This window comes from Anopheles arabiensis, chromosome 2 (genome assembly GCF_016920715.1).
Source record: "Anopheles arabiensis isolate DONGOLA chromosome 2, AaraD3, whole genome shotgun sequence".
Taxonomy (NCBI): Eukaryota; Metazoa; Arthropoda; class Insecta; order Diptera; family Culicidae; genus Anopheles; species Anopheles arabiensis.
This window is the reverse complement of record NC_053517.1, coordinates 88,889,496-88,916,619: the sequence shown is the minus strand read 5'-3', so window position 1 is coordinate 88,916,619 and position 27,124 is coordinate 88,889,496. Positions and strand designations below refer to the sequence as shown.

Below are 27,124 nucleotides of genomic sequence, written 5' to 3'. Positions count from 1 at the left end.
GCGGTCATTTGTCGTGCCGTGCGCTAGTCAGGCCAACCCGGGGCGACCCGGGCACATTAATCAGTGCCGCCCTGACCTTTTAATGATGGTGCGGAGGGAAAATAATTTCTACAAACAAAGCATTTATTTTATGAAAAATGACAAGCACGGCAACACCTGACCTGCTGACCAGTGGAGATTGTTTCCAACGTTTCGAGAATAGTTCGTTGTTGGCTTATCACACGAGATGTTTGTTTTTAAAAATAACTTAGAAATTATCATAATTCAAAACTTTTAAACATACATTGCTGTATAGTATAAAATGAATTATTTTAATAGTTAAACTAATATTCCTGTTTTGAAATCTCATATTTTGTTTTTAAACGTCTAATTTAAAATAATGTTTGCTCAAAAATGCAATTGAGAATGCGGATGATGATCAATTTTGATTTTTTAATTTCTTTACACATTATGTCTGATGCTTATATAAAACGATGATGCTATTTAGCTAAGATGAATGTAATCATTCGGATCATTTACACAAGCCTTCAACAGTTGAATTTAACCAACGTCTTACGTCAACGTTTTATAGACACTCTGTCCTATAAATCAACTTATTGCATGCATTCATACTTGTTAATGGCATAGATCTCTTATGAAATTATGAAATTAGGAGATCTCTTACGAAATTATGAACCTGAGCTGATTATTAACTGATAATCTTTTGTAAGTGGTCCAAAACTATCTAAAACCTAAATGTAATTCAATCGCTCTTTTTGGAAGGTCTTATGGATAAAATAATAGTATATTCCGTAGAACCAACGGTTCTTTTTTAATAAATCCATAGCGATAGTTCAACAAGTTTTAGAGATTCCGGTGTTGTTACAAACAGCTTTGTAATTAAATGTTGTCAATATCCTATGTCCTCATGTCCAGCTAAGCAACACATCCTTTTTTCGTCTATTTTAATAATCTAGGCCTTAGTTGGGTTCCTGTTTATTCAATTATTTTAAATTAATTTTTCAAAATTTCTACACACTTCCAGCGTGCTAGAACTATGTTAAATGTTATGGGATCTTTTAAAATACATAAAAATTTAAATGAAATACTGCATAGCCAAATGAACATTCATTACCGTCAACCGCACACAAAAATTACTCCATAAAATGGCTTAACTTATCCAATTTAAAAAAAATAACGCTACTGTAAACCTGAAAGTTTTACAGCAAGTTATTACAGCATGCAAAACAAACATTGCCTTAAATAACCTGCCACACTGTGCTTGCGTTTCTAACGACACAGAGCAATTTCCCAACACGGAGTCCTTGTCAACTCCCGTTTCCACCGCCTCCACTTATAATTACACACTCTCACCGTGGAATGTAATTATTGTACCAAAAATAAATAACCATTTACCGATCGACGCGGCATCCTTGGCTGCCCTGCTCCCTTTTGTTTTCTCAAACACACGGGCTGTAATTTTTCGCCCCACTTATCGCGGGTTGCCCATCGGAAACGCCGAGGCGACACGGTGTTGTGTGAACATTTAACTACCAAATAAAACATACACACTGCCACGCTGCCTCAAAAGACGACCTGGGACACATCAAATGAGACCGTGCTGTGGTCAAACTACAGCACACAGCCCTCGAGGAGCGTTTCGGGGGCAGAAGCTGCTGCGTGCCATCGCTGAGACACATTAAATCACTTCACCAAGCGCGAATTTTGTCAGGTTCGGTGTGCCCAGCAACGGCCACTCAAAGCTTCCCGCGGCACTCCCGTCCACCCGCTTGCATGTTAGCTGCAGGTTAAGTTGGCCTATAATTTGCGATGCAAAATCGGTGCACCGAGCAAAACAAACAAAGTCCAATGGGAGGCGCAGTGCAGGGGAGCAAGTGTGTTAGAGAGCGTATGGCGGGGGACAAATTATTGCCAGCACCGTGGGCACCTGCCCAAATGGGTACAAAGTCGGCCAGTTTTCCACCACAAAAAGGGTAAAGTGCGACACTTGTTAGGATGCGCTTCAAAGCCGTAGGGGTATAATTTTAATATTTGAATTTATAACTATCGCCCTTAAATGGTGCATTTTTTTGTTGTTGTCTCAGCGATGATACACCATCGGTCACTGTACCGCTTGGGCAGTGTTTGCAATTTCTGTCCGTTTATTGGTTTTTTGGTTCGAAGCGTAGCAAGTGCATCACAAAAGTGCATCGCAAATTGATACTCATATTGCAGTGTTAATTTGCGTTGGGATTTTTGTTGTTGTTGTTGGACTGCCGCTGCAGTCACATCTAACGCACATCTCGGGAACACACATGGGCAAAAAAGTAACCGGTTGCCGAAATTTCAATTCAGAAGCAATTTAAATTGAGGCAGGCAATATAAATAACAAAGAGTGTTTCGTGGCAGCATCGTTTTGGGCACACAGGGCAACACAAACACACACACAAATTAATGCTCCTCAGCTACCGTAATTGCACGCCGTGATCAGTGCGATCGAAAGCGCACAAAGGGAAAGGCGCATCGCACGTTATTTTCGAGTTAGTTTACGCAAAAAAAACGAAGTATCTGCCCACAAAATGCAGCCAAACACACTGGAGTAACGCGGAAGCAGCGCCAGACCGCACCGGTATGTTTGGTGCCAACACCGCTTGCACGATTGCACGTTTGTATCCGGCAGAAAGGATGATCCTGTGCGCATCGCCACTCACGCATTTCCCACGAACCGCCGGTTTCCCCCGTAATGGGGTTTGCGCGAATCCGCGATGGCTAATTATGCGCGAAACACTTGCCCTTCCGCGGCAGCAACCAAAAGGAATAATGAAGAAAAACTTGAACACATGTACCTAGCGCGTGCAATTTTCTCATCCTCCTTTCGCATGAACCACTTCAAGCGCAAGAAAAGGTTCTTTCGCTGCTTACCATACACAAATTGCACACGCTTACCAAAAAAAAAACAAACCCCCAGCCAGACTTGCGCTGCATTTGATGTGTAGTTTTATTTGTGTGGCAACAAAACCAAAAATAAAAACTCTACTTTTGGCCCACCAGGTTGTGTTGTTGTCGGCTGTTAAAATACGAAACAGCCGAAATTAGCTTTAAGCTGCGCGCACTGGAAGCTTACGATAATAACACGTCTCGGCGTGCGCGAGAGCGGAAAAAACCTCCTTATCCTGCACGGTGCATCGGGCATGTGGATTACGAACCACTGTTCCACAGCCCGCCGTTTTGACTCGTGACCAGCAATTAGGAGCCAATCGGTGCTACAAGCCGATGGGTGTCGGGATGTTCTTAGCTTCTTGTTGCACCCGTGTCCCACGATGCAACTCCGATGACAGTAGCGCTTGTCGAATAAGAGACGATTAAACTCTTGGCTGCGCCGGCAGTGAAAGCGTTCGATAACGATAAGCGCAATCTCGCTTGCCCCAGCGGTGCGTATCGTCGGCTTTCATTTTTCATTGTAATTTTCATCACACGATCGATTATCACAATCACAGGGGTGAGCTGTGTGTGTACGAGGTTTGTGTTGTTAAATGAATTAGGTGTGAATTTGCGGTCGGGCGTACTAAGTGCAGTCATTTGCGGCTTCATGATTGCTACTTGCAGTAGTGGTATGAAACGAACACAAGTAGCTTTTTTTGGAGTAGTTGGATAGCATGAGATTTTCTGTGAGGAGCGTGTGAAAATTGGTATGGATGTTGCTTTTTTATTAGATTGTCGATGAAACATCACGCAAAGACTTCAAAAGTAGAACATAAGAACTCCAAATTATGAAAGCTTATCAAGATATCAGCTATCGTGGATTTTTTCGTTTCTTTTTTCTACAATATCCTAGACTTCATGCGGGCAAGTACATTTAGCACCTATCAATGATCACGCAGACACGTTACCTAAAACGTTATCTTCGTTCCAGATGTTGGATGGATCGGCAGTCGTCTGACGTGTTAGAATTTGGAACTGAAACTGAAGCCTAGATATAGGGTTAGCTTGGAGTTGGATTCGATAATCAATGTCTAAGAGTTTATAGAATCTCAAAATATGACATCCAATATCCTAGAAATGATGGAATCCCCCAATCTTTGATGGAAAATACATTGATGATGTTTTCATTCAGAAGGAACAGCTTCCTTAATGCTAATGTTAGAGATTAATATTACATTTCGTACATATTCGAGACATTTTCTTATCGTAACCATGGAAGGACATGGACCTTACCCCGGGTGTACTCAGACGTTGCAGATAGTATCCGATCTAGTCCTTCTCGAATCGTCTAATTTATCATAGCAGTTGTCGAGATCGTGCAATTCGTCGTCATCTGATCCAGTTCGTTTAGATAAGTCCATTCGCAAACGAAGCAGAGGTCGAGATCGTGTAGTTCGTTGTCATCTGGCGAAGACATTGCTGATTGGTAGACTACAATTCCACAAAATAAACCAAAATTGCTAATGCATGTTTTCCCTAAAAATCACATTCCAGAACACATGTATTTTGCCTCCATTACACCCTTACGAACCATTTATTTGCTCTTCCCGTCTAATACGATTCCACTGCTGCTTGCAGGTGGCTGTCTCAGGAATTCGACTTCTACACACAAAAAAGCTCATCCAGTTTGCGCGCTCGCGTGTTAATTTATCATTTGCAGCATGCTGCCATTTTTAATCTCAACTCGCATGCTGTCGAAACGGAAATTGAAAAATAAATAAACTCCATCCGAGCCCAGCTTTTCCGCTTGCCTGCCCGCAGTTGATTACTGGCCTGAAGAGCGTTCGCTATTTCTAAATCAAACAAGCGGAGGCGCCTTCGCTCGAGCAGGAGTCTGTTTGCTTTGGAGGAGTTGCTTTTTTATTCGGCGCTTCACACTCACAGACAGACAAACACACACACATACGGTGTTTGCACAGCCAAGTGCCAGGATCATAAATTAGGTCGGTAAATGAAATGCTGTTCAAAGCACCATCCACCCCGGCCGGTCCCTGGTATTTGACTGGCGACGGTGCACACACACCTTTTGCGCACTTCCTATTGTTTTTCTTCCGATCTCCGAAATGGTTCTGGGACCTGTTTGCAGCTAATCACACGTCCTGCCGCTTCCTGTCCGTGGGTTCGTGGGCCGTACCCAACCTTCAGGAAGTTAGCAATCGAGACCGGCGCAAGCGGTCCCGGATCTGGCGGGCCCCAGGACGCCGTCGCCGCACCCATGTGCCTGTGATTTAGGAGGTACGAAAGTTTTGTTTATTTTCTCAGCTATTGATTAATGACTTTGTAGATTTTTGGCGCAAACATGCCACAAAGATTATGCCGCACTTTGAGCGATATACGAGCATACATACAAACACACACAGGCACGATCTGTTCAATTGCCTTTGCGGTCGTCGATCAGCTGCGCTCGGGCGTGTCGGGACGGAAGGCACAAAGTACAGATCTTCTCGATCATGCATCATACTTCACCTGCTGCGTAAAGTGTTGGATGGTTGTTTTTTTTTTGGTTTTGTACTGCAAAACAATAATCATACGTCTGGACGTTTAAAGTAAATATTTCACTAGCGAAGGTATCCTGCCAGAAGGATGGACGGATGGAGAGCTGTACTTGAACTAATGTTGCGGTTAAAGAGATTGTTTGTTGGAAAATTAGGCAATGGTTTGTAGTATTCCAACTCATGCATTTTAATGTCAAGGGACTCATTGAATCATGTAATTGCTGCATTAGTTAGCTTTTTCTGAAGTGATATTTGTTGCAAAAATTGTGTTTTTAGTTGCCACAACAATTCTGATTTGGGTTTGGGCTTAGCTGAGCCTTTAATTAGAACTTAAAAAAATGAAAATTGTTGTAAAACATTCTGCAATTAAGTCTTGTTTTTTATTTGCTGATCTACATGACGGTCTGTAACGGTTTTGTTAAATCTGTAGCACAATCGATCTCTAACACCAACAAAGCAATTTAACGAGGAAGTACATTATGTACAATCATGCAAGAACTAAATACAATAGAGCATAGGTATAGAACAATCAATAGGTCAATAGGTATAGAACAACACAAGATAAATCCTGAAAATGGAAAGGACCTTGAAACATCAGTTATGAGCGCTAAGAATAACAAAAGATCTTCCTTATTAAGATGTACGTTAGGTTTTAATTGCCTAAAAGTCTATAGGTTCTCTTTTAGATTCTTATAGCATAAACTAGTTTGGATAATCTGTCTGGCAATTCGTATTGTAAGTATGTTGGCACAACATCTGACACAAAATCTTATTATTTTGAATAACGTTTTGTTTTTTATTCAGTTTAAATAGCTCCAATGAAGAAAATAAAACTTAACATAAATAATAAAATAAAACTTAACTTCAATAATCGCAGGATCAATGATCTTCTTATAAATTGAGACTAAAAACAAATTAAATCCCACAGCTCAATCCGCAAAACCCACTTCAACCGAAACCTTTTCTCTCTCTACACCAAACTCTGGCGCTGCCCTCCAATCAACCGCCACTGTCCGAAACTCAAACAGTTCATCAGCCCGACAGTTTGGCAAAACAAACCTGTCAACATTCATTCATCTTTTCCGACACCGTGCCCAATGCAGCATGCAAGTTCCGAATGCACCCAAAACCTGACCCGTAATGCCGTCTTTTTTACTTTTTTCTTGCTGATGCCAGCGTGCATGATGATGTTGTTTCTAATGCTGACGATGCATGTCAGCAGTTGTTGATTGCTGCTGCTGCTGCGGTTACCCTTCCTCCACTGTACCAAACCTTTCAGATATGGCTGAATGTAGCGCGGTACTTGGGGATTTGCATTTACTACCCCCTTTCCGGCGTCGAAGTGAAGCGTGATTATGGCAAACATCAAACATTCGCAAAAAAAAAACAACCAAAACCAAACCCAAAATATCTTCGGCCGCATGTTTGCATAAAGGTTAAAAGTCCCACTTAGGCAAGGTGTTTGATGGGAAACACATCCTTTTTTATTGCTTTTATTGCAAAAGCTTTCGCACATACACACACACACACACACGCAGTCAGAGATCGAACTGCATCGTGTCGATCGCTGCCGGAGAGGCTCTAATTAAAATTCATCGATCGATCGAACCGTGCGAACGGCCCAAACACATAATCTAACAAATTATCCACCTCGCGGGCCGCATACATGCTCCGTTCCCCTGTCCTTTTCTCTCTTCTTCTCTAAGGAGAGAAGTGGTGGATTGCCATCGAGTGAGAAAAATCGATAACAATTACATCAAATTGGCAAGGAATGCAGATGGTGTCTTGGCCAAACTTCTTAGCCGAACCAAGCCGAGCCAGCCAGTGGCAGTGATTTACACGCGGTCGTAAGATTTTATTGCCCGCCAAACGCTTCTCTCACTTTCTCTTTCTCTCTCAGCTTCGGTGTGCAACCTTTGCTGACACATGGGCACCTGAAAAAGAGAGCTGGAAAGAGGTTGCCTGATGCTAGGATTTGTGTTGTCCAGCTCACAAGCTCAGCCCGGTTGCACCTGCCCCGGGCTAAACTCCAAAGACAAAATGGCACGTTAGGAATTGCATTTAAATTTATCAGCCACCCGGCAGCGGGGGAAAATCCACACCACAACATCCTCCAACCATGCCCAATGCAACGGTCCGTCTGCTTTTATGAGCGTTTCGGCGCTTAAATAAATGCGCTCGTATCGTCTAACAGATATTGGGCAGTTATTTATGCTCGAGCGCGCGAACCCGATCGTTGTGCCGACGGGGATCGTTAATGAGACTTTTGCCACCAGGCAGGCGCTGGCGATGATTAGCCCCGAAAATGACAAGCCCGAGGAATTTGCCCAGCGAAGGAATCGGTAGTGGAGTATTATGCACGATGCACGCTGGATCGAAAATCGCTTCTATGTAATCATGAGGATGAGAACGACGGAGCACAGGAACCGTGCTGCAGCAGCAACCGGGAAGAACGTGCGAAGGTTCTCACTTTCGGGTTTTAATCAAATTACCAAATAGCTAAATGTGCAGTGCGTCAGTGCGGCAGCCACAAGGAATCAGAACGTCGGGCGCGGCTGATAGAAAACCACACGTTTTGCTTTACACACGTCATAACGTTAACGAATGATGGCCCCATCCATCGCCAGCGGGCCCCCAGAAACGGACGCCTTCCATGTGGCGTTTTTTTTTCGTTTTGGGGTGAGAAGTGCCGAGCGGGTTTGGATTTTAGGATGGTTTCAAATAAACACGTAATAAGCAACAATTTTTACACTTCAGTGAAGAGGAAAGTAGGGTGGGGTGGACTTACAGTCTGGTTGGTTGATGCGTTGTTGCTCATTTCGAAATCTCACTCCAAGTTAATGGTTAGTTTGGTGTAGGTTAGTCGAAAAGTATCTTTAAAATTGAATTAATGATTTAAATTATTTAAAAATAAATAATAAAAATATGAAATTTTACTTGCTTTAAGTGTTTAAAATATTCGATATCTCGAGAGTTAGACAACTCAACTAAAAATCGATGGAGATTTAAAAATACCTGGTAAACAAGGAGCTATATGTGTACAGTCTAGATCGACAATTTCATAATGTGATCAAAAAATACTATAATAATGTTTATGAATTGTTTTAATAATCATATTTCAACTAAATATCTCGAAAGCTCTTCTTGAATTAGCTTTTTTCCTTTTTCATTCGCCCTTTTGCGCCTTTTCGATTCACCCTCGATCAAAAAAGAACGCCGACCGGTTACAAACTACCCAATGATTTCTACCACCGCAAAGGACATGGCGTGCGAAAGCAAACACCTCATCAAGCTCTAGTCGCACCTTGCTTACACATACACACACGACACCCTAAACCCAATAATTTTGATAATGATTTGAATAAACAATCATACACACCAAGGGCTCCGTGGCTCGGATAGAGAGCCTTTTTTTTGTTGATTCTTTCTTGCTTAAAACTGAAAAAATATGCCGCTCGACACGAGACAGGAGGATATTTAACTGCTGTGAGGAGAAAAAATACTTGATTTTAGAACACTCTACCATACGACCATCAGACCAACGGAGCGTAATGACGGGGTTGCTGCCGGTTTTAGGCGCAGGATATCCCATCGCCGACAGACAGACGTGTGCGCGTGGATCACGGGATGCAAGGATCACGCACCGGCGTGAAGTGCTAATCGGTAGGCTCAGCACACAGACCAAAATCCCTTCGACACACGCAACTGGGTAAGTATTCTACGAGTGTCGGGAAAGCTCATTAAACATGATTTGAATTTTGAGCTGTTTTCTGTACGATCGATCGATTCATGGAAAAGGGCAGTCGTTGGAGTGTTTAACGAGCAAGCGGTTGAGTTTTTGCTGGCGTGAGCTGTGATCTGCTAAAACAAACGACGAGCGGCATGGGTAGTTTTTTGGATGGAATAACCATTGCCGATCGCATTTAAGTACCAGGTGTTGAATTTATTTCGTATGGTGGGTAGAAATTACCCAAACAGTAATAGCTGTAATCAAATTACCTCTTCGGTTGGAACGTGCAATGTTTGCAGTGCAAATTCAAAGTGCAAACGAGCACCGTTGAAACAGTAGAGGTAAAAGTTTGTTTAAGCGTTGTAAGTAAATATTTTACTCTCAATTTCTTAAAATACACAGCACCTCAATCATTTTTTCTCGTTTTGGAATTTTCTTTTTGATCTACAGAAGATTGTTCGAGTCCTAGAACATTAACTACGATATGCAATTGCAACTTTCGATAAATAAGATCTAAGATAGGGACTCGTGTCAGGAGCAAAGTCTTTAAAGTTGGACATTATTAACGAATCCCGGAACTAGATTAGTGTTGGAAATATTCTGCTAGATATTAGGATGACAAGGGACTTACATTGAATCCAAGATTGATAACTCCGTGACTAAGTCTTGAGTTGTGAGCTTTCCAGGTCTTGGAAATTAGATCTATGAAAGGAATAATTGGTTAAGAAAGTTGATCATTTCGAAACGTAATTTGCTTGCACAATATTTTTATTTATTTTTAATTATCAAGCTATATGTTAGGATATTGAAAAAAGACTTCAATTGAAGTCATGATCGATAATTTCGTCACTGAGGCTAGATTTGTGAGCCGACTATTACAAGGTGTTGGAAATTATTTAGGATCTAGGATAGACACTCCCAGCAGGAACAAGTACTTACAATGTGGGCATTTAGGAGACCACCTGATCCAAATGAGTATTGGAAGTAACCAGCTAGATTTTAGAATATTGAAAAGGGATTTAGATTTATGTCAAGACCATGACCTCAATCACTCACAGATACAGAGCGATGTGTTCATAATATGCGAGCAAAAGGCACTAGAACATTGGAAATATGGTATAAGGCCATATACCAGAATGACCAGAAGTAAAATCTGGCTGATGGAAGGTAAATTAAAACAAAATTAACCTACAACCCATTTCACACTGTTTTGCTCGATTCTTTCATTTCTGCATCAAATTTGCACATCACGATCACGATTAAGCTTTATTTGCTTAAGGTCAGCGGACTGCCACTACACGTCGCATTCATCCCGCACCGGAAACCAAAGAGCAAATAATGACTTTGAAAAACAAAAGACGGCAATCCTGTGCACGATATGTTTATTTAGTTAATAACTCAAACTGCAAACCCGGCTCACAGGGGTTGAAATCAGCTGCATGCTACTAACGATCGTTCCGATAGTGGCGAAGGTAATAACGATTAATGCAAACGGCAAACAAGACATCACTGTACGCGCGCGCACACTCTCGTGATGCTGTGAAGATCGACGCGAAACTGTACATAATGTTTAATATTCTAAAGCATCAAAATATTGGGTTGTTTCACCCCTCTCCTTCCTCCAGGATGCTCATTAATCATCACGTTACGATGCGTTAGCGTGCCCGATCGAAACGCACAGCAACGGCAGCACGAGGTGTTCCTCTAACGAGCTAACTGGCACGCCGTAAGCGTTATTAGCGAATGTAACTCGCACACGAGCATTTTTTGGCCGTTTGTGCAACCCCCTTGCTTGCCACTGCTAACGATCAAATGTTCGTATCGTAAATGTTTGTCCAAGCGTCAATCATGGTTTGAAATTTGGTTATCAGAACCCATCTGCGTGACTGCCGTACGTTGCGCGCCTACATCGAACGCATTTACCAAAAAAAAAACAAAAAAAAAACACGTGCGATCGCGCGCACAGTTTCGACGCCTGCATGCATCGCTTGTAATCGTTGCCCGGCTACATGAGCTTGGCAATTATTTATCTTATTATATACGCGAAATGTAGACCAATCGAGCGGACGTCGAAACGGCGCGACGGATGGCGCATGCACCATCTTCTAAGGCGGCCCCAGCAGCTCGTTATTGCGAGCGGGGCCGAAATTTAACAACACGAAACCGGCCACGAACCAGCCGTTTTTCGCTCCGGGGCGTCACCTTTTTCCCGTGCGTCTGGTTTCGCCCAGCATCAGCCCCAGCGCATCAGAACGAACAACTTTCTAACAAGCCTGTACAAATATTTATTTGTCTCCGGTTAGGCACGGAACAAGGAACACCTGAAGTGCCCGGTTTTGATGGCCACACGATCGGGCACAAAACGCAATTCACACATCATTATTGTTGCATGTCCTGCATGCGCAATCGCCCATCGGTGGTGCATCTTCTCGCCCCGAGCAGACTCGGACGGCAACCTCGTCGTCCCGTCCCGTGCCGGACCCTTGGAGCGCTCGAGGTGTTAACGTGATTTGTATATTTTGTGCACGGAATGGCGTATAATTTTTACGACGTGCTTCAAGAGAGTCTGCAGGGCCCGCTTCAACTCGGATGAAAGATCCGCACTGCAGTGGAAGAAAGCGATCAGGCGGCTGGCTGGCAGGCAGCGCGTTAATGTTGGCGGGACAAATTGGTTGGTTCGTCAGCCAACGGTAGATGGGGCGGTAACAAGGGATATGATATTAAATGAGCAACAAATCGACATCGACTCTTTCACCCGTATAAACTTTGCTGCTGTGGTTATTAGGGCTTGCTGTGTCTTCAGCGGTATAACAAACGGGTTTGAAGGATGCAATGAACTCTGGTGAAGAAGCGATCCATCAATTATGAGGAGTGCCGAGTAATGTTCATGTGTGCAAACACTTTTATTACAAGCGGAGAGCTGAAGGCAGGTACATTCTGTTGAAAAGAGCGCTTCAGGCCTTCTTATAAGGACATTCTATCGGGAACGAGATGAAATATTTGCAGAACCACCGAGGTCTGTAAGACATCCAAGGTGCATCAGTCATACAAAGAATGTTGAAAATCGCACAGACAGACGGTGTTTAATTCCTTTCAAACTTCCCAGTGCCACAGGATGATTTGTGAAGAAGCCAAGGCATACTTCAGACAATCAACCCATCCATATGCTAATGAGACGACAGTTAAGATAAGCAGCAAAAACAACTCAGCTTAACCACACGTGCTTCAATGGAGCATTATGTACTGCGAGGACAATTAAGATCTATTGGTAAATACCATTCAAGTAACCATTACTGTTCCCTCCAAGATGTGCGTAAGCGTAAGACAAAAACAAATCTCACCACCGCAACACAACCGATCGGAAACATCTTAAACCAACTCGATCACTCTCCAGAGCTCAAGGATCGTAGTTTGAAGTCAACCGGTCCGGTCCGACTTCCTCCCGACCGGACCCAGACAGAGCTTAACGCGACGAGTCCTTAAATTTCATTATCAAGGATTAGCATCCTTTTCCATTGGTTTCAAGTTTGCCCGGGGATAAGAAGACCACCACCACCACCACCACCACCGGCGACTCAACAATGGTTGAGTCCTTTCAAGTTCTCGGCATTGTTTTGGATCCTCAAAGGACGCACGGGCACGCGGTTCAGGCCCTGTGTGGCTGGCTGTCTAGTCCGGACGTACCCGGAAACCATAATTAATGAACAGGATAAGCTAGACCGGTCCCGGCGAGACACATTTTCACACAATCACTCTCTCATGTCCACGCTTCATAGCAGCTCAATAGCCATGAATGGTCCGCGCGTCCAGGAAAAACCGACCAAAGGAAAAAAAATCGGGAATGTAATGAAATCCACCCGTACCTCGGCGGTGTGGTTACTTTCACCCGAGGTCGCATTTCCGAGTTTTGTCGCATGTCCTTTTCGGTACGAGTTTTCTGCACAGGCGATGCGAATTGACCACGCAATGGAAGACAGAAAAAAGGGAAAAAGAAAAAAAAAACAGGAAACGAGATCATAAAGCGATTATGGGAACGTTGATGATATTGTGTGCTTTGGACGCACCCGACACCCGCTATGACAAAACGGACCTTCAGCAACATTCACACACACACACACACACAGGAAGCAAACCCCATTGAAAGTTTTTTGGCTACTCTTCTGGTCAGGATAAATGAAAATGAGGAAATAACATTGCTCGGTCAAGTGTGACCAATAGCCGACGGTCATTGTTTCGTTGGTTAGTTTTGAGGTCTTGAAATACAATAACGCTCGTGCGTTTGTTGCCCGGAGGTAAGGTGTCAAGCTATTTCTTTCTGGACATTTTTTCTACTTCTTCGAAGGGAAGTGAAGAACATGATCTTATCAATTGATGCTTCCTTGAAAACATAACAATTAAATGATACTAACTAAATGAAACTAATATTCCTTGGAGATTGCGACAACATCTGGTAGTGTCCAGATTTATCCAAAACGGACACAACTTGGACTACAACGAGAGACACGAGATCTTTGTGATTGCAAGTCACTTTAAAATTATTCTTTCATTATTGTCGTGATATATTCTGTGGCGGATTAAAGGTACCGGGGGCCCTAAGCGGGTAAGTCGTGCAGAGACACCGTGTAAATCGTTAGTGGAGGAGGGGGGGGGGTGATTTGCCAGTCCCGGGGCCCCACGTTCATAATCGCGGAGACCCTACGAACTAGTACTCTGTCCACTTGTATGCATACTGAATGCTATTGACTACCGATCTAGAGGCCTGAATCGGCGGGGTCCCAGGCGACCGCCTAGTATGCCTACCGTTAGATCCGCCGCTGGATATATCTAAGTGTCTCTTGAATATCGGGATAATGCATAGATGATACATGTCTAGTAGGATCTGACGTATAGTATGACAAACGTAATAGTATGACATCTTGTTGTAGTCTTTTGTTGCAGTTTTATAGGAGTCTAGGTACGATCATGTGATCTTTCCTACAGATTGTTGTTTTCCTCTTTCCTACAGATTGTTGAAAGATAACGTAAAACTTCAAGTATTCGGAATTTCTCACACATGAATTCACAAAACAAAAGCAAATTTTTCAGCTGGAAAAATAAATATTCTCAAATACTTTTTTCATGTATTTTCGTTCGATAATGGTTTTTAAAAACTTCACTACATAAAATCGGATCGTTTTTATCAACTTCTTCTTCGTCTGCCTTCTTTTTTTTATAATCACCCTCGCTTCGATCATCCGCCGTTCGTATGTGTGCACAATCCTTGTACAAAGGGTAAACCGGGAAAAGTACTTGCCAAATATATGTTTACTATACGGTTGAGCCTATTGGCCTCGCCCAAACCCCACTCCGGCGCGCTCAAATATCGTTCGTTTTGCCTTGCTCCTGTTCATTTATAGCCTTCGTGCTTGGTTAAAGTGTGCACACTCTATAGATTAGGGTTGAATTTTAACAAACTTGCCCCATCTCTCCCCTCCACTACGGTTAGCTTCTTAGTCCATTGCCCTTAGGCTGCTAGTTGCATGGGATTACAACACGGGGGATTGGCAAGCAAGTGCGCAACTACTGTTCTAGCATTACCTTTTAAATATTTGTTATAGTTTTTCTTACTTCAGTGGTACGATTTTTTAACAAACCGTGCTACAAAAATGCGGGAAAGAGCCAGTTTACTACACTAATTGCTCGTTTTCTTTTGTAACAACACGACGGATCGGAAATTTGTTTACATATATGTTTTTGTCCCAGTTTCCACTAGAGTTAAGATCGTTTTGGGGTAACATGGAACGGGCACACGTACTGCGTATTTGGTTTCGCAACGAAATGTATTTAGTACAAAAATTAACAATCATATCAGAACGGCGATCGCAACATCTCTTTTTTAATCCCTGCATTTTTGTGTGTGTGTAACGGCGAGATCGTTTTGCTTATGTAGCTTTAAATTATACAGACAGGGTATTGTGTTAAGTTAGGTCGCATACAAACCGAAAACAGAAACAATTAAAACAACGTTTTTGCGATCAACTTTTTCCCAACTCAGACAGAGTGTGACATAGTTTTGTTTAATTGATCTCTACAACAGAGCGTTTTGCATACCAAAACGAACTGATCACTCTGATTATTTCTGTTTGGTGTGGATAAACGGGACAGGGAATCAGGGGGAAACATACATAGACATCCCTTCCTTTCTTTCTTTTGACGATACATCTTCTAGAGGATTTACATGTAAAAAACAGCTAGATTGTGTGACTGGTTGTGTCATGGTACAACTGGTAAAACGTTTAAATGGGTTACACAATTACAATTGGTGATTAAAAAAACAAATTGTACGGCGATTACGAGATTTACAAACAGTAGTGTAGCACAAGAAGAACGACTATTAACATATTCTAAAGAGTGGTCGCTACGCGACTGTTTTTTGCAATACATGACTCATTCTCCGATGCCTTCCTTCCGCTCCACTAGCTGCGTTTCGTTTTAATGAGCGATCTACAGACGACGATCCACTCCTCATACCTTCGAGATACACTTCACAACCATTTTTCGCCACATTGTTTCCTTTACTTTACTTTGCACAACATTCCTCATCCGTACAGAAACCTGTCTACTTATTAGTTCCATTTTTCCTACGAGTACGTGTATCCTTTCTGTTCCCACGCTATGTCCGTAAGCAAACATTCTTCGCGTACATTCTTCACGCGACGAGCCATATATATATAGGATATGGGTGTGTACATTTGCGTGAGCGTGGAACGGTCTACGTAAGGTTCGTTTGTCCCACAGGACATGAGAAACAGCACTCTACTGCCTATAATAACTATGTAGCAAATGTTGATCTTCAATGATGAAGACAACCTCGTGTCCATTTTTTTGGTAATTTATCCTTTCCGACACAACAATGGTCAAATTATAACGCTTCTTTCGCAGAGCGACACACGTTCACAACGTGCTTAGGTGAACAAAAAAAAAACAATAAACACATACCGGCTCTGGAACAAATCATCTACAACTACTCCTAATGCGCTCTATTTGGCAACAATTTTATGTTGTTGTATAGCTGGTAAACCTAAGCAACAATTTATCAAGTTACTTTGACGAACAAATGCTACCTAACCACACGCGCGTGTGCATTTGTACCGTGAGCGGAAAGGTAGGGATTCGGAAAGATTCTCGCTACGGATGTGTGGGGCAACCTTCCTAACACTAGACTCTTGTTCTTCTACTACGTGGCTAGCTGTACTAAAGGAGAAAAAGAAATATAAACAGTAAACATCTAGGATGCAGGCTAACGATTACGTTGAAGAACAGTTGCAATAAATACCAATGCGTGTCAGTTATTACTAGGCTCAAAAGAGTTAAGCTATGCTCAGATTTGTGTTTTTGAAAGTTGTACAGCCTCCCCATTCTCATTGTAAAAAAGCTACCCTTAATGTTACTAATTTAGATGAAGAGAAAAAAAGCCTAAGAGAAAATTTGTAGTTCAACAAACAATGATCGCTTACATTCACTACCTAACCAGAGAGGAAAATATACGTCCCTTCTGCACCGGTCTGCACCGGTCTAAAAGGTTGAGACGAGTGTTTAACCACTCCCAGACTCGCTTAATGCTCATAGCAATCGCTCTGTACGCGCGTGTATGTTCAACGTTTATTTCCTGGTCCACTTTCGCCGCTAGTAGCTGTCCTCTAATAATAGTAGTAATAGGTAGTATGCGCTTCGTTTCATTCAATTGCGAACGATGTTCAGCATATGGTTTGCCGTTTTTTATCATTTATTTAAGACTGATGATATCGAGTGCATCCGATACATCCTCCACGTCCACCTGGTTACACCTAAAATGCTGCATGTAGTATGTGTGCGAGTGCGTGTGTGTGTGTGTACTAAACAGTAGCGAACACGAGATGAAACAACCTTAACAAAACAAAACAATCACACACACACACATACACACATTGTGGTAAATAAACACTTGATCACATTATGCTCACAAATATTACACACGCGGCGCCGCGCTTTATATCATCTTTCACCAAGAAAGCAAAAGGGGTTTCTTTTCTTTTCATTTTTACTGTGCCCGCATGTATTAACACTGTATTACAGCACGCATGTCGTCAACATGTAAGCTTACAAAAGATAAACACAATAATTGTAGCAAAGAGGGATTTTGGTAGGAGGGTAAAATAAAACGTAACAAGATAAATACTTTTTGCAGAATACCCGCGTCGTGACTTCGGTCGGTAGGTTTGTCGATCCTTCACATCGTACCTCACTCGGAGACGTCCTCTCGTTTCGTTAGGCGGCAGGTGGGGCGTGCGCTTGCTCCTAGCGTCTTAACTGACTTAAAGATAATCTTCTTCCTTTTTTTAATAGTTTCTACGCACTGGGACACACCCGTTGTGTGGCGGTTGCCCGGTGACTGTGCTAACACAAAAGCTTAACACAAAAAACGTTCAACATCAAAACTGGTACACGCTATCCTACGCACCACCGTGTGGAGATAACCTGGTGGACTGCGCGTGTCCGTCTACATGCCACTCAAACCAAACTTAATCAAGATCAGCCTGCAGTATTGTCCGCAGCGCTGTTACAACACACGCCCACCCCGCCCATCCTGCCCCTTGTCCTGTGAGCGCCCTCTAGGGGGTATATATGTAAGTATATATAGTAATAGGTAGTAGTAGTAGTAGTAGTACTAGTAGTAGTAGAGCCCTAACCATTTTGGTTTTGCGACAAAATTGCTCTACGTATTTTCATCGCGCTCTACAGCATTGTCGGCTACGTACGTACGAAATAGTTTTAAACAGCGACACGAAAAACACAACAACTGCTTACTGTCCCCTCTTGGAGAAGAAGTACGATACACATTAAAACATAAACACACACACATCATATCGAGCGCCTTTACAGAAGGTGCGAATTCAGTAGTTTTGTCTACCCCATTTTTCCACGTTGTTTCTCTCCCGCTCTAGAGCGAGTCGTTCGATTTGTTTGTTACCTTCACTATTGACCATTCTATACATTGCTACACAAATATAACTAAAACCCCATTTTTACTCCATCAGCGTTTAACAGCTCTACCTGTTCCTCATATATATATATCACCAATTCGGGTTTTGTCCAACAAACTCGCCCTGCGCTTTCTACTTATTAATTAATCGCCTGCTCCGTCATCTGCCGACAGAGAAACTCGAGCCGCGAGTTGATATCAATGATACTGTTGTTGTGGTTGCTACTGCTGCTGTTACTGCCGCTGTCGCCTGCCTGCTCACCTGCTGCTGCTGCTGCGAGTTGCTTCATTCCGGCGCCTCCTTTGACCGGCCCACCACCATCAACGACCTTGGCGCCGGTGGTACGGTTTTCGCCCGCCACCAGTGAACCGCCAAGGCTGTTCAGGAAGATGGCCGGCGGCGGTACGAGCGGCGGGTTCGCGTTGTGGTGATGATGCGTTATGTTGCTTAACGAGTGCCGATGGAACATAAAGCTCGGATGCTGCATGGCCGGCGGCTGCAGCGTGGGAGGTTGGGTGGATTGTTTGTGAGGGTGCGGCTGCTGCTGCTGCTGGAGATGTTGGGTGGTTTGTTGCATGGACGGGTTGTTGCTTAGGATGGGTTTCATGGAGCTGCCGGTACCGCCGGTTCCGCCACTGCCACCACCGTGCAGCGTGGAGGCGAAGCTCGGGTAGGAGGAGCTCTTGTTGTAGTTGGCCGTACTGCCGCCCGCGTTCGAGCTGGCGCCTCCGGTGCCACCGTGGTGGAAGTATGGATGGCCCGCCATGACCTGCGACGATGGGGCGGCGCTCTGTAGGTGCGAACCGGCGCTCAAATGGCCGGGCGGCACAAAGTACGGCACGGAGCTTTTGCGATGTGATTTCGCTTGCGATTCGTTGACATTCACTGGCTTATGCTTGTTGTTTGTTGTCCATCTACAAAAAAAGGACCAAAATACATATTAAAAATTTAGAAAAAAAATACAAATCCAAATTGATTTTAAACAAATTTGGAAAATATGTCGACATTCGGTCAAACGTACACAGCGCCACCTAGCGGCCAATAGCGCAAGTGACTACTCATGTCGACATAACTGAAAGACCCTTGCGTGGCAACTAGTGGTGGAAGCTCGGAATCGGACCTTCCAGATTCCGATTCCGTGTTCGAAATCAATTCCGAACCGAGAGCCGATTCCGATGTTGGAATCAGTTCCGGAGCCAATTCCGGAGCAGATTCCGGAGTCGATTCGGAGCCGATTTCGGAGTCGGCTCAGGAATCGATTGTGGGATCGGATTCGGTTCCGGAATAAATTGTGGGATCGGATTCGGATCCGAAATTAGAATCGAAATGGGAATCGCTATTTGCTCTGGTAACGGAACTAGGATAGACTCCAGAAATGGAATTAGGACCGGAATAAGAATCAGTTCTTGAATTGAAATAATTGAAAGTTTCAGAAGCGAAATGGATGAATGGATCGTTTACAAGTAAATTTAGATTCTTTCCAATACTTTGCATCATTGGACCCAAACGCCTATTCTTATGAAAATGCCGAAACCGTCTCCGTTTTGCAGCCGATTCTGATTTCGGAGCCAATTCCGATGCCGGAGCCGATTTCGATTCCGGAACCGATTCGGAAGCCGATTTCGATTCCGGAACCGATTCCGGAGCCGATTCCGATTCAAGAGTCGATTCTGATTCCGGAGCCGATTGCGACATCAATTCCGGAGACGATTCCGAATCCGGAACTAATTCCGAGCCTACTATCCGGAATCGATTCCAAAAACTTCGGAGCAAGAGAAACGATTCCGACGAAATCGTCATTCAAGTGGCAACCATCGTAGTTACCCAATTTACCTTGGCTTGTTCATGCCTGGACCGGCAACGTTCACACTCTTCGCAAAGTGGCCACCGCTCTTGGGCGCAATTTGCATCTTTATCTTTGACACTTTGTACTTGTGGTCCTTCAGCTGCGCGGAGTGCGCAATGAAGGCATCGTTGTGCAGGGCGCGTTCGACGATCCACAGGAAAATGTTCAGGTACTCTTCGTCCTGCTGACTACAGACCGGTCGCATTACGATGATCGAACCAACTGCAGCAAAAAAAAAATAAAAAAAGACATCACCAGTAAGTATGTGTACAAATCATTCACTCCCTGGGGGTGGGTGCACCCTACCTAAATCCAGCACTTTGGCAAACTGTGCCGCAATGTCCTCCGGCTGATCCATGCCGATCGGTTTCATCGGCGTCAGCACAATGTTGGTCAGCTCCTCCAGCACCGTCCCGAGCTGCGCCTTCTGCCCGCCGATCAGATCCTTCTCCAGCTGCAGCAGCGTACCGTACCGCTCCTTCAGCTTCTGGATGCAGATGGCGAGCTTGTGCCGGGCACCCTTGGTCACGCCTAGGCTCTGCAGGTACTCCTCCGTGATGCCGAGCATCTTGTCGTACGTCAGGTTCGAGAACAGCCACACGTACTTGTGCAGCCGCAGGCTCTTCAGCCAGTGCGCGATGCTGGACATGCCGACGTTCGGCTGGCCACCGTACAGCTTCATCAGCCCGGCGCCCTGCTTGTAGTCGTCCAGCTGCGTGTCCGAGCCGCTCGAGGCGAGCGACGACCGGGGGCTCTCCATCGTCAGCGAGAAGCTGCGCGGTTTGTTCTGCAGCAGCTGCAGGTTAGACAGGTTCTCCGCCGACAGGCATTCGTTGTTTTGCTTCTGCTGCGCGCTTAGCTCGCCGCCACCGACGCCAAGCGCCGACAGGGTCGACGGTGTGGTGAGACTGTTCGAGCGGCGCGTCTTCATCAGCGACGCGTCCAGCTCGAGATCCAGCAGGCCGCCGCCGCCGCCGCCGCCACCACCGTGCGACGCCAGTAGATTGCTGTGCTGCCCGAAACTGGCGAGCAGTGGCGGTACGCGCAGGAAATCGTTTACGTTGCTATTGAACGAAACGAGCTTTTTGGCGTGCCCTGGACCGGCCGCACCACCACCCGGCACTCCGGAACCAGCCGGAACGGACGATGCGCTCGCCGGGAGGATACCGTTGCCGGCCGCCGCCGCTGCCGCCTCCGCCGCCCGTATGGCGGCCGCATTGCGCGCCAGATAGTTGAACTCGTCCTCGTTATCGAAATCACAATCGTAGTCAAATATCTCCGTCCCGTTCTTGCTGAACGAAATGTGATCGTCGTCGGTCGAGTCGTACAGGAGCGACTCCGTCGCGGCCATGAGATCGTGATGGTGCTGTGCCGTCTCGCAGGAAGCAGAACCGTCGGGCGTCGGTCCACCAACGCCCCCCGGCACCACCGTAGGCCGTTGCGATTGCTGCTGCTGCTGCTGCTGGAGGGCGGGCAGCAGACTGACACTGAGGCCGCCACCGTTCCCGGCGGCGGTGCCTGCTAGCAGCGTTTGACTAGAACCCAGCAGGCTTTGCCCGATCGTCTTGCTAAACTCGTTCACCGCCACCGCCGGCTTGCCCTCGTCGGCGGTTTGGTGGTGGTGGTGATGATGATGATGGTATTCAGCTGGCTGCTGCTGGGATGAGGGTGCCACTAGCAGCCGCGGGGAAGGGGTCGCTTTCAGCAGCTGCGACGCCGCACTGTCCAGACAGGAGCTAGAGCTGGTGGTCGAGCTGGAGGAGGAGCTGGTGGTCGAGCTGCCGCTGTTGTTGATATGACTATTGCTACTATTGCTGTTGCCGCCGGACAGTACGGTCGTGCTGCCGGTCGTTGTCGTGTGGTTGTTTAGGCTTTGCTGCGATTTCGACAGCACCGACCCGGCCGTCGAATGGTGCTGCTGATGATGATGCTGCTGCTGCGGGTGGTGCACAGCCGAAGAAAGTACCGCACCCGGTACGATCTGTGAGCCCGGAGCGGACGCTCCGTTTGTCCATGAGTTTGCAGCACCCACTCCTCCGTTGGCGGAGCTTGTCGAGGTGGATAGATACGGTACGTGCGGCGTGTTGACAGGCACTGCTGTGCCATTGCTGTTGAGGCTGCTGCTGCTGCTAGTACCGTTGGCACCGACCGACTGCTGCACGTTGAAATAGTTGCGACCCTTCGCAACCGGTGCAGCCGTGGCGGGTGCTGGCAGGTAGGACGTCGAGATGAAGTCCTCCAAGTATCGCAACCAGTGGCTCAGCACGCTGTAAATAGTTAAAAAAAAAACGGTTCTTCATTACGCTATCCGATTTAATTGTAAAAGCAAACCCCCCCCCCCCTTGCTTACCGTCGATCGTCGTTGGTGATTGCGGGATGGATGAGCAGGTAGGACAGCGTCTGCTGTACGATTTCCGTCGGTACCAGCTGCCGGCAGGCGTCATCCACCGCTGCCGGAATGAGCGACATGTACAGACTCTTCGCCTCATCGTTACCCGGCGCCAGCAGTGGCAAGTACATCAGTATGTCCTTCAGAATATCTTCCTTCGTTTCCGGCTGCCGTTCGTGGTGGTGACCGTCACCCTTCGGTTGGTTGTGTCCCGGCGTTACAGTCGCCGTCGTCGGTGTCGTGGAGGGTGGCGGTACCGTCGCTGTCGTCGCACTAATGATGGAAGGAGATTCTTTCAAGAGCGCTGCCACCTCCGCCGTCTGCGGTGAAGCTTTCTTCAGCAGCTCGTACAGCGAGGCCGGCGTTGACTCGATGCCGGCCGCTTTGAGATTATTGTTCACGCTGTTACTGTTGTTGTTGTTGTTAAGCTGGGCAGCGCCACCAGCGCCGATCAGTAGCGAGGCCGCCGCACTGCTGTGCCCGCTCAGCTGGTAGTACCGCTGCACCAGCTTCCCGAGCAGGGCCGTACTGTTTGCCTTCGTTTCGAGCTGCTGCAGCTTGGCCTGGGTGCTGTAGTTCTGCGCGAGATTGTAATCGATCGACACCTGCAGGAACTTAAGGTTGACGAAGGGGACGCGCTTCAGCAGCGCGTACAGCACGACCGTCCGCTCGCAATCGTTCCACTGCTCGAACAGGGACGTCACCGTGCCGACCTGTTCGCAAAACATGGTGGATGGGTTGCCGCCGGGGTATTTCATCGCGGGCACTGGTGCAACAATTCAGGTTTAGTTGTGGCTGGATTCAATGTTTTGTTTCGTTTTCAAAAGCCTGCAAATACGCTTCGAGCGTGCGGCTACGTTCGTTGGAGATCGTGACGCTCTCTCGCTCTCTCGCTCTTTCACTTCCGAACAAACTGTCCCGGCGGTTCTTACAGACAGTTACATAGCACGTACACACACACACACGTCAACACACACACACACTAACAGGTGTTTTCTAGCTGCATTTGTGATTTCTGAAAAGAGGGAAAAAACGGATTACATTAGCATTGTTTATCGCTTCATCGTTCATCACCTTTTCAAACTTCCAAAATAAAAAAAAATCGCACATTCGCCCGTTGTTTGGTATGGGTGCGCGTTTGTTTTGCGTAAAATTCCGAAATTAGACATAAACCGGGTCACACCGGCCCCGGCGACCAAACGAACCGAACCGTACGCGTCCGTTTTGCGTACGCGAGTGGCACCACGGCAGCAGCGAAACCCGAGCAACGTCCTCTCGCAGCGTACACAGCATCAGCAGCATCTCAGCTCGGCCATCGTTTCATAACCATTGGCGCGTTTGAGAGGTGCTCTACTGACAAGCGCGCGTCAAGAGGACTCCCTCTTCAAACGCAAAACACCACCCTCACCCGCCGTGTCCCGCTCGTCGCTCGGTGGGTCGTCTACGGTGAAACAAAGACAATCCTTTTTCGCGGTGAAGGTTTGCAAATTGCAGCACTTTTTTGTTTTGCCCTGCTTTCCCTGCTCCGCCCCTGATCGTTGCTTTTCCCTACGTAATGTTTGCAAGATAGGAAAACGAAAAAAAATCTTCACACGAGAGCAACAGCGTACTGCAGCGTGTTCAGAGCCCGGCTACAAAACAATGCATGTGACAAAAACTGTGGTGCTGTCGGCTCCCGACCGTCACCATTCACCATCGTCCTTCTTCGCCGGTAGCTCTTCCTTCCCTTTCACCACTCCACTGAGCGCAGTGTTTTGTGGTTGAGGACGCGCATCCGCGATCTTTCGCATCCGTTTTGAGAAAAACAGGGCAGCGAGGGTTAAACGTCGTTCGGGGGACGGAGGGGCCGGAAACAGGGACGACTGACGACGTTGGAGTTGGTCGATGCTGGTGGTACGTACGCTCTCCCGGTTCGTACGTACCAACGGCGTGCATTTTTCTGCCCACCTAAGCGCATTCTTATCGCCGCCACGGGATCTTTCCTTATCGCTCCTGTCGAAAGGGTTGTTGTTTGTAACGTTCGGGTTGTGTGTGTGTTTTTTTTACCGCTTCCCGTACCCACTTTACCTCCGTGTTTTAAACAGCTTCCCGCTCTTTCTCTCTCTCTCTCCATCGGTTTGGGGCACACACGTACGTAACACGGGGCGGGATGGATGGATGCCCTTCAGAGAGCAAGCGGATCGTACGATTTGTGCGCAGGAAAAAGGTCCAAAACACGCTGCGGATGATTGTGTGCTACACACGCGACGCGATGACAAAAACGCTGCGCGCAAAGGCAAAAACAAAATTATTAGTAGAACTTTCACACACTTTAGAGAAAGTCGACCACGACGACGGGCCGGTGCAAAAAGGGGGTGGCAGAGTAGGGTGGTCGTCTCTTCTTTTTTTTGTCGATTTCGCTTGTCTAAAGCGTGTTAAATTTCACACAGCCACGATGATAACGATTAGCACATCTACCGTTCAGCCATTTGTAAAACGAAATTTCGCCATTTGCCGCAGCAGATCCTGATCGATCGGACTTTCCTAACACACACACACAGCTATGTGAATGCGAATTGATCGGCCAAAATAGTTCCGAAAGCGTTGCGTCGCACACGCCAATACTTTCGATTTTGAAAGCATTTTCCCCTAAATTTGGTTGCCAACGTGTTGTTGCCGGGTTGGTGTTCGGGTTTCCTCTTTTCGCGCTCTGCCGCGGGATGCACATTCTGTCGCTTGCTTTTCGGCCGGATCCCCCGGGACGACATTTTGGGAAGCACGCGCGCGCGCCATTTTTCAAACACCGGCCAGAACGGAGGGCAAACAACCATCACACCCTTCCCAAAAATGAAATCCTTTCGCGCCCAGGTGTGTCTCCGGTTTGGTTGCCATTGCTAAAACGAGAAGAGGAAGAAGAGGAAGAAGAAGACACCAACAAAAAAGAAAGGAAGCAAAGTTCAACGCTTTCCGCTGCACAGTTTCGCCTACTGTAAAAATGCCGCCGCTCTTCGGACACGGAGGAGAGCGAGAGGAGAAGAGCGCGCCATTGCGCGACACACGCACGCACACCGGCCGTATCATCACGGACGAGGGGGGGGGGCTAGGAGGGCAGTTTGCCGGCGTGTTTTCTTTTCCATCCTTTTTTCTTCAGCCGCCGGGCATGGAAAGAAAATCTTTCCAGCGCACAATACGTTCCTCCGGTCACAGCGGTGCTCTTCTACTTCTTACCGTTCCAGGAGGGACGGGGTGGGGACAATCATGCATTAGTGTCGGATGCGGTAGCATCATCGTACAAAATCTACCACAAACACACACACACACACACACACACACACACACACACACACACACACACACACACACACACACACACACACACACACACACACACAACTCCTCAAACTCGCCGCAGGAAGCACATGCGTGGAACGGGCCATCCTTTCCCCCTCGTCCCACCACCGACGCTGCTGGCCGCTCTACGACCGGACGGGAAAATCGGAATGCGAGAGAAGAAGTGTGGTTAGCTTTCCCCCTTCTTCCCTTCTCAGATTCACACGGAGGGCACAGTTTAGTTCACATCCGCTGGCCACATTGCCCTTTCCGTATCGGGCGGATGCTTTTCCCGGAGCTGTGTCCCCAACCCCCACCATTTTGGATGCTGCCGTACCCCGGTGCACGCATTTTCTTTTTTTTTTTGCACAACTCCACAATTTTGGACGACGCGCGCGCCTACGGAAAGGCGTGTTTGTGTGTGCGTATGAGACTGTGTGTATGGCGGGACCATTTTCCCTTCCCTGCGGCACACTTCCGGAAGGTGCGCTTCTTCACAGAGGGCACGACACCTACCCTAGCTCTTGCCACCTTCTACTCGGCACGCTTCACTTCACCACTGCACACTGCACGGGCCAATCGTTCGAGCTTAACCCCCCCACTTACGACAGCACACCATCCGCCACCATCTTTGTGCTGGCGTAGCTTTCAACCACACCACCACCACCACCACCACCACCGTCGCACAACGCCAGTGAAGGACCGTACCTGGGTGACTTTCTCGTGGGAAGGGTGCGTGAATCTCCGGGACTGTGAGACGCGCGGGGTTTCGAGCGACGGAGGCCTAATTTTCACATCACACGCGCGCACGGAGCACACACACACACACGACGCACTATGCACACAACGCGACGAGAGTTGGACGACGACAGCGGGCGCACACAGCACACCACACCACAAACTCACAGGACATACACACACACACAGGAGCGCGCGCGCGACTTGTACCGTGATTCTGCGGGAGGGGCGAGGCCTCTTTGCTGCCGGACATAAAACGGGCGGACACTTTGGGCCACCAGCGCGTGGATGGATTGTTCGATTCCACAACAATCACAGCTGATAAAAAATATATCTTGTACGATTAAAGTTATTACATTTGTGACAGTGAGGCTATTTATTGACAGCTCCCTCCAGAGTGACCAGAAATACCGATTTATCTGGATTCCTACCGATTTTTTATATGCCTACCAATTCACAGATGACCACCCCAAAACTACCGATTTTCCATGTATCCTACCGAAAATCACAGATATTTGATTTTTCAGTCATTTAAGCTTAATCTGTGGCGCTTGGGATGCTGTTTCAAGGATTGCTAACCTCATTTGTAACTTATCGCGCTGATGCACGTTTGTTTGCCTGGCACTTTTTATTTTTATCCGTGAAAATTTAATG

At 46.5% G+C, this 27,124-nt stretch overlaps 1 protein-coding gene across 7 annotated transcripts; it reads right to left on the bottom strand.

Moving 5' to 3' along the window:
* Positions 1-14,286: 14,286 nt before the first annotated feature.
* On the bottom strand, positions 14,287-26,820 carry LOC120908042 (protein Smaug). Of its 7 annotated transcripts, XM_040319130.1 has the most exons (6): positions 26,441-26,820; positions 24,491-24,686; positions 22,385-23,438; positions 20,341-22,301; positions 20,022-20,256; positions 14,287-19,102 (listed from the first exon to the last, which is right to left on the bottom strand). In XM_040319130.1, exons 3-6 carry the CDS (start codon positions 23,179-23,181, stop codon positions 18,328-18,330), a joined length of 3,768 nt encoding a protein of 1,255 aa, XP_040175064.1. In that variant the 5' UTR covers positions 23,182-23,438; positions 24,491-24,686; positions 26,441-26,820; the 3' UTR covers positions 14,287-18,327. The 7 variants fall into 7 exon arrangements, with proteins under 7 accessions (XP_040175064.1, XP_040175062.1, XP_040175066.1 ...); XM_040319128.1 differs by lacking the exon at positions 24,491-24,686; XM_040319132.1 differs by lacking the exon at positions 24,491-24,686 and having other exon boundaries at positions 26,681-26,820.
* Between the last annotated feature and the right edge of the window lie 304 nt (positions 26,821-27,124).

Excerpts from the sequence above, each read along its gene's own strand:
- LOC120908042 (XM_040319130.1), bottom strand. The coding sequence starts at position 23,181 with ATGAAATACCCCGGCGGCAACCCATCCACCATGTTTTGCGAACAGGTC. Across the intron at positions 20,257-20,340 it reads TGCCAAAGTGCTGGATTTAG|TTGGTTCGATCATCGTAATG; the intron begins GTAGGGTGCACC and ends TTTTTGCTGCAG. Across the intron at positions 19,103-20,021 it reads CCAGGCATGAACAAGCCAAG|ATGGACAACAAACAACAAGC; the intron begins GTAAATTGGGTA and ends CTTTTTTTGTAG.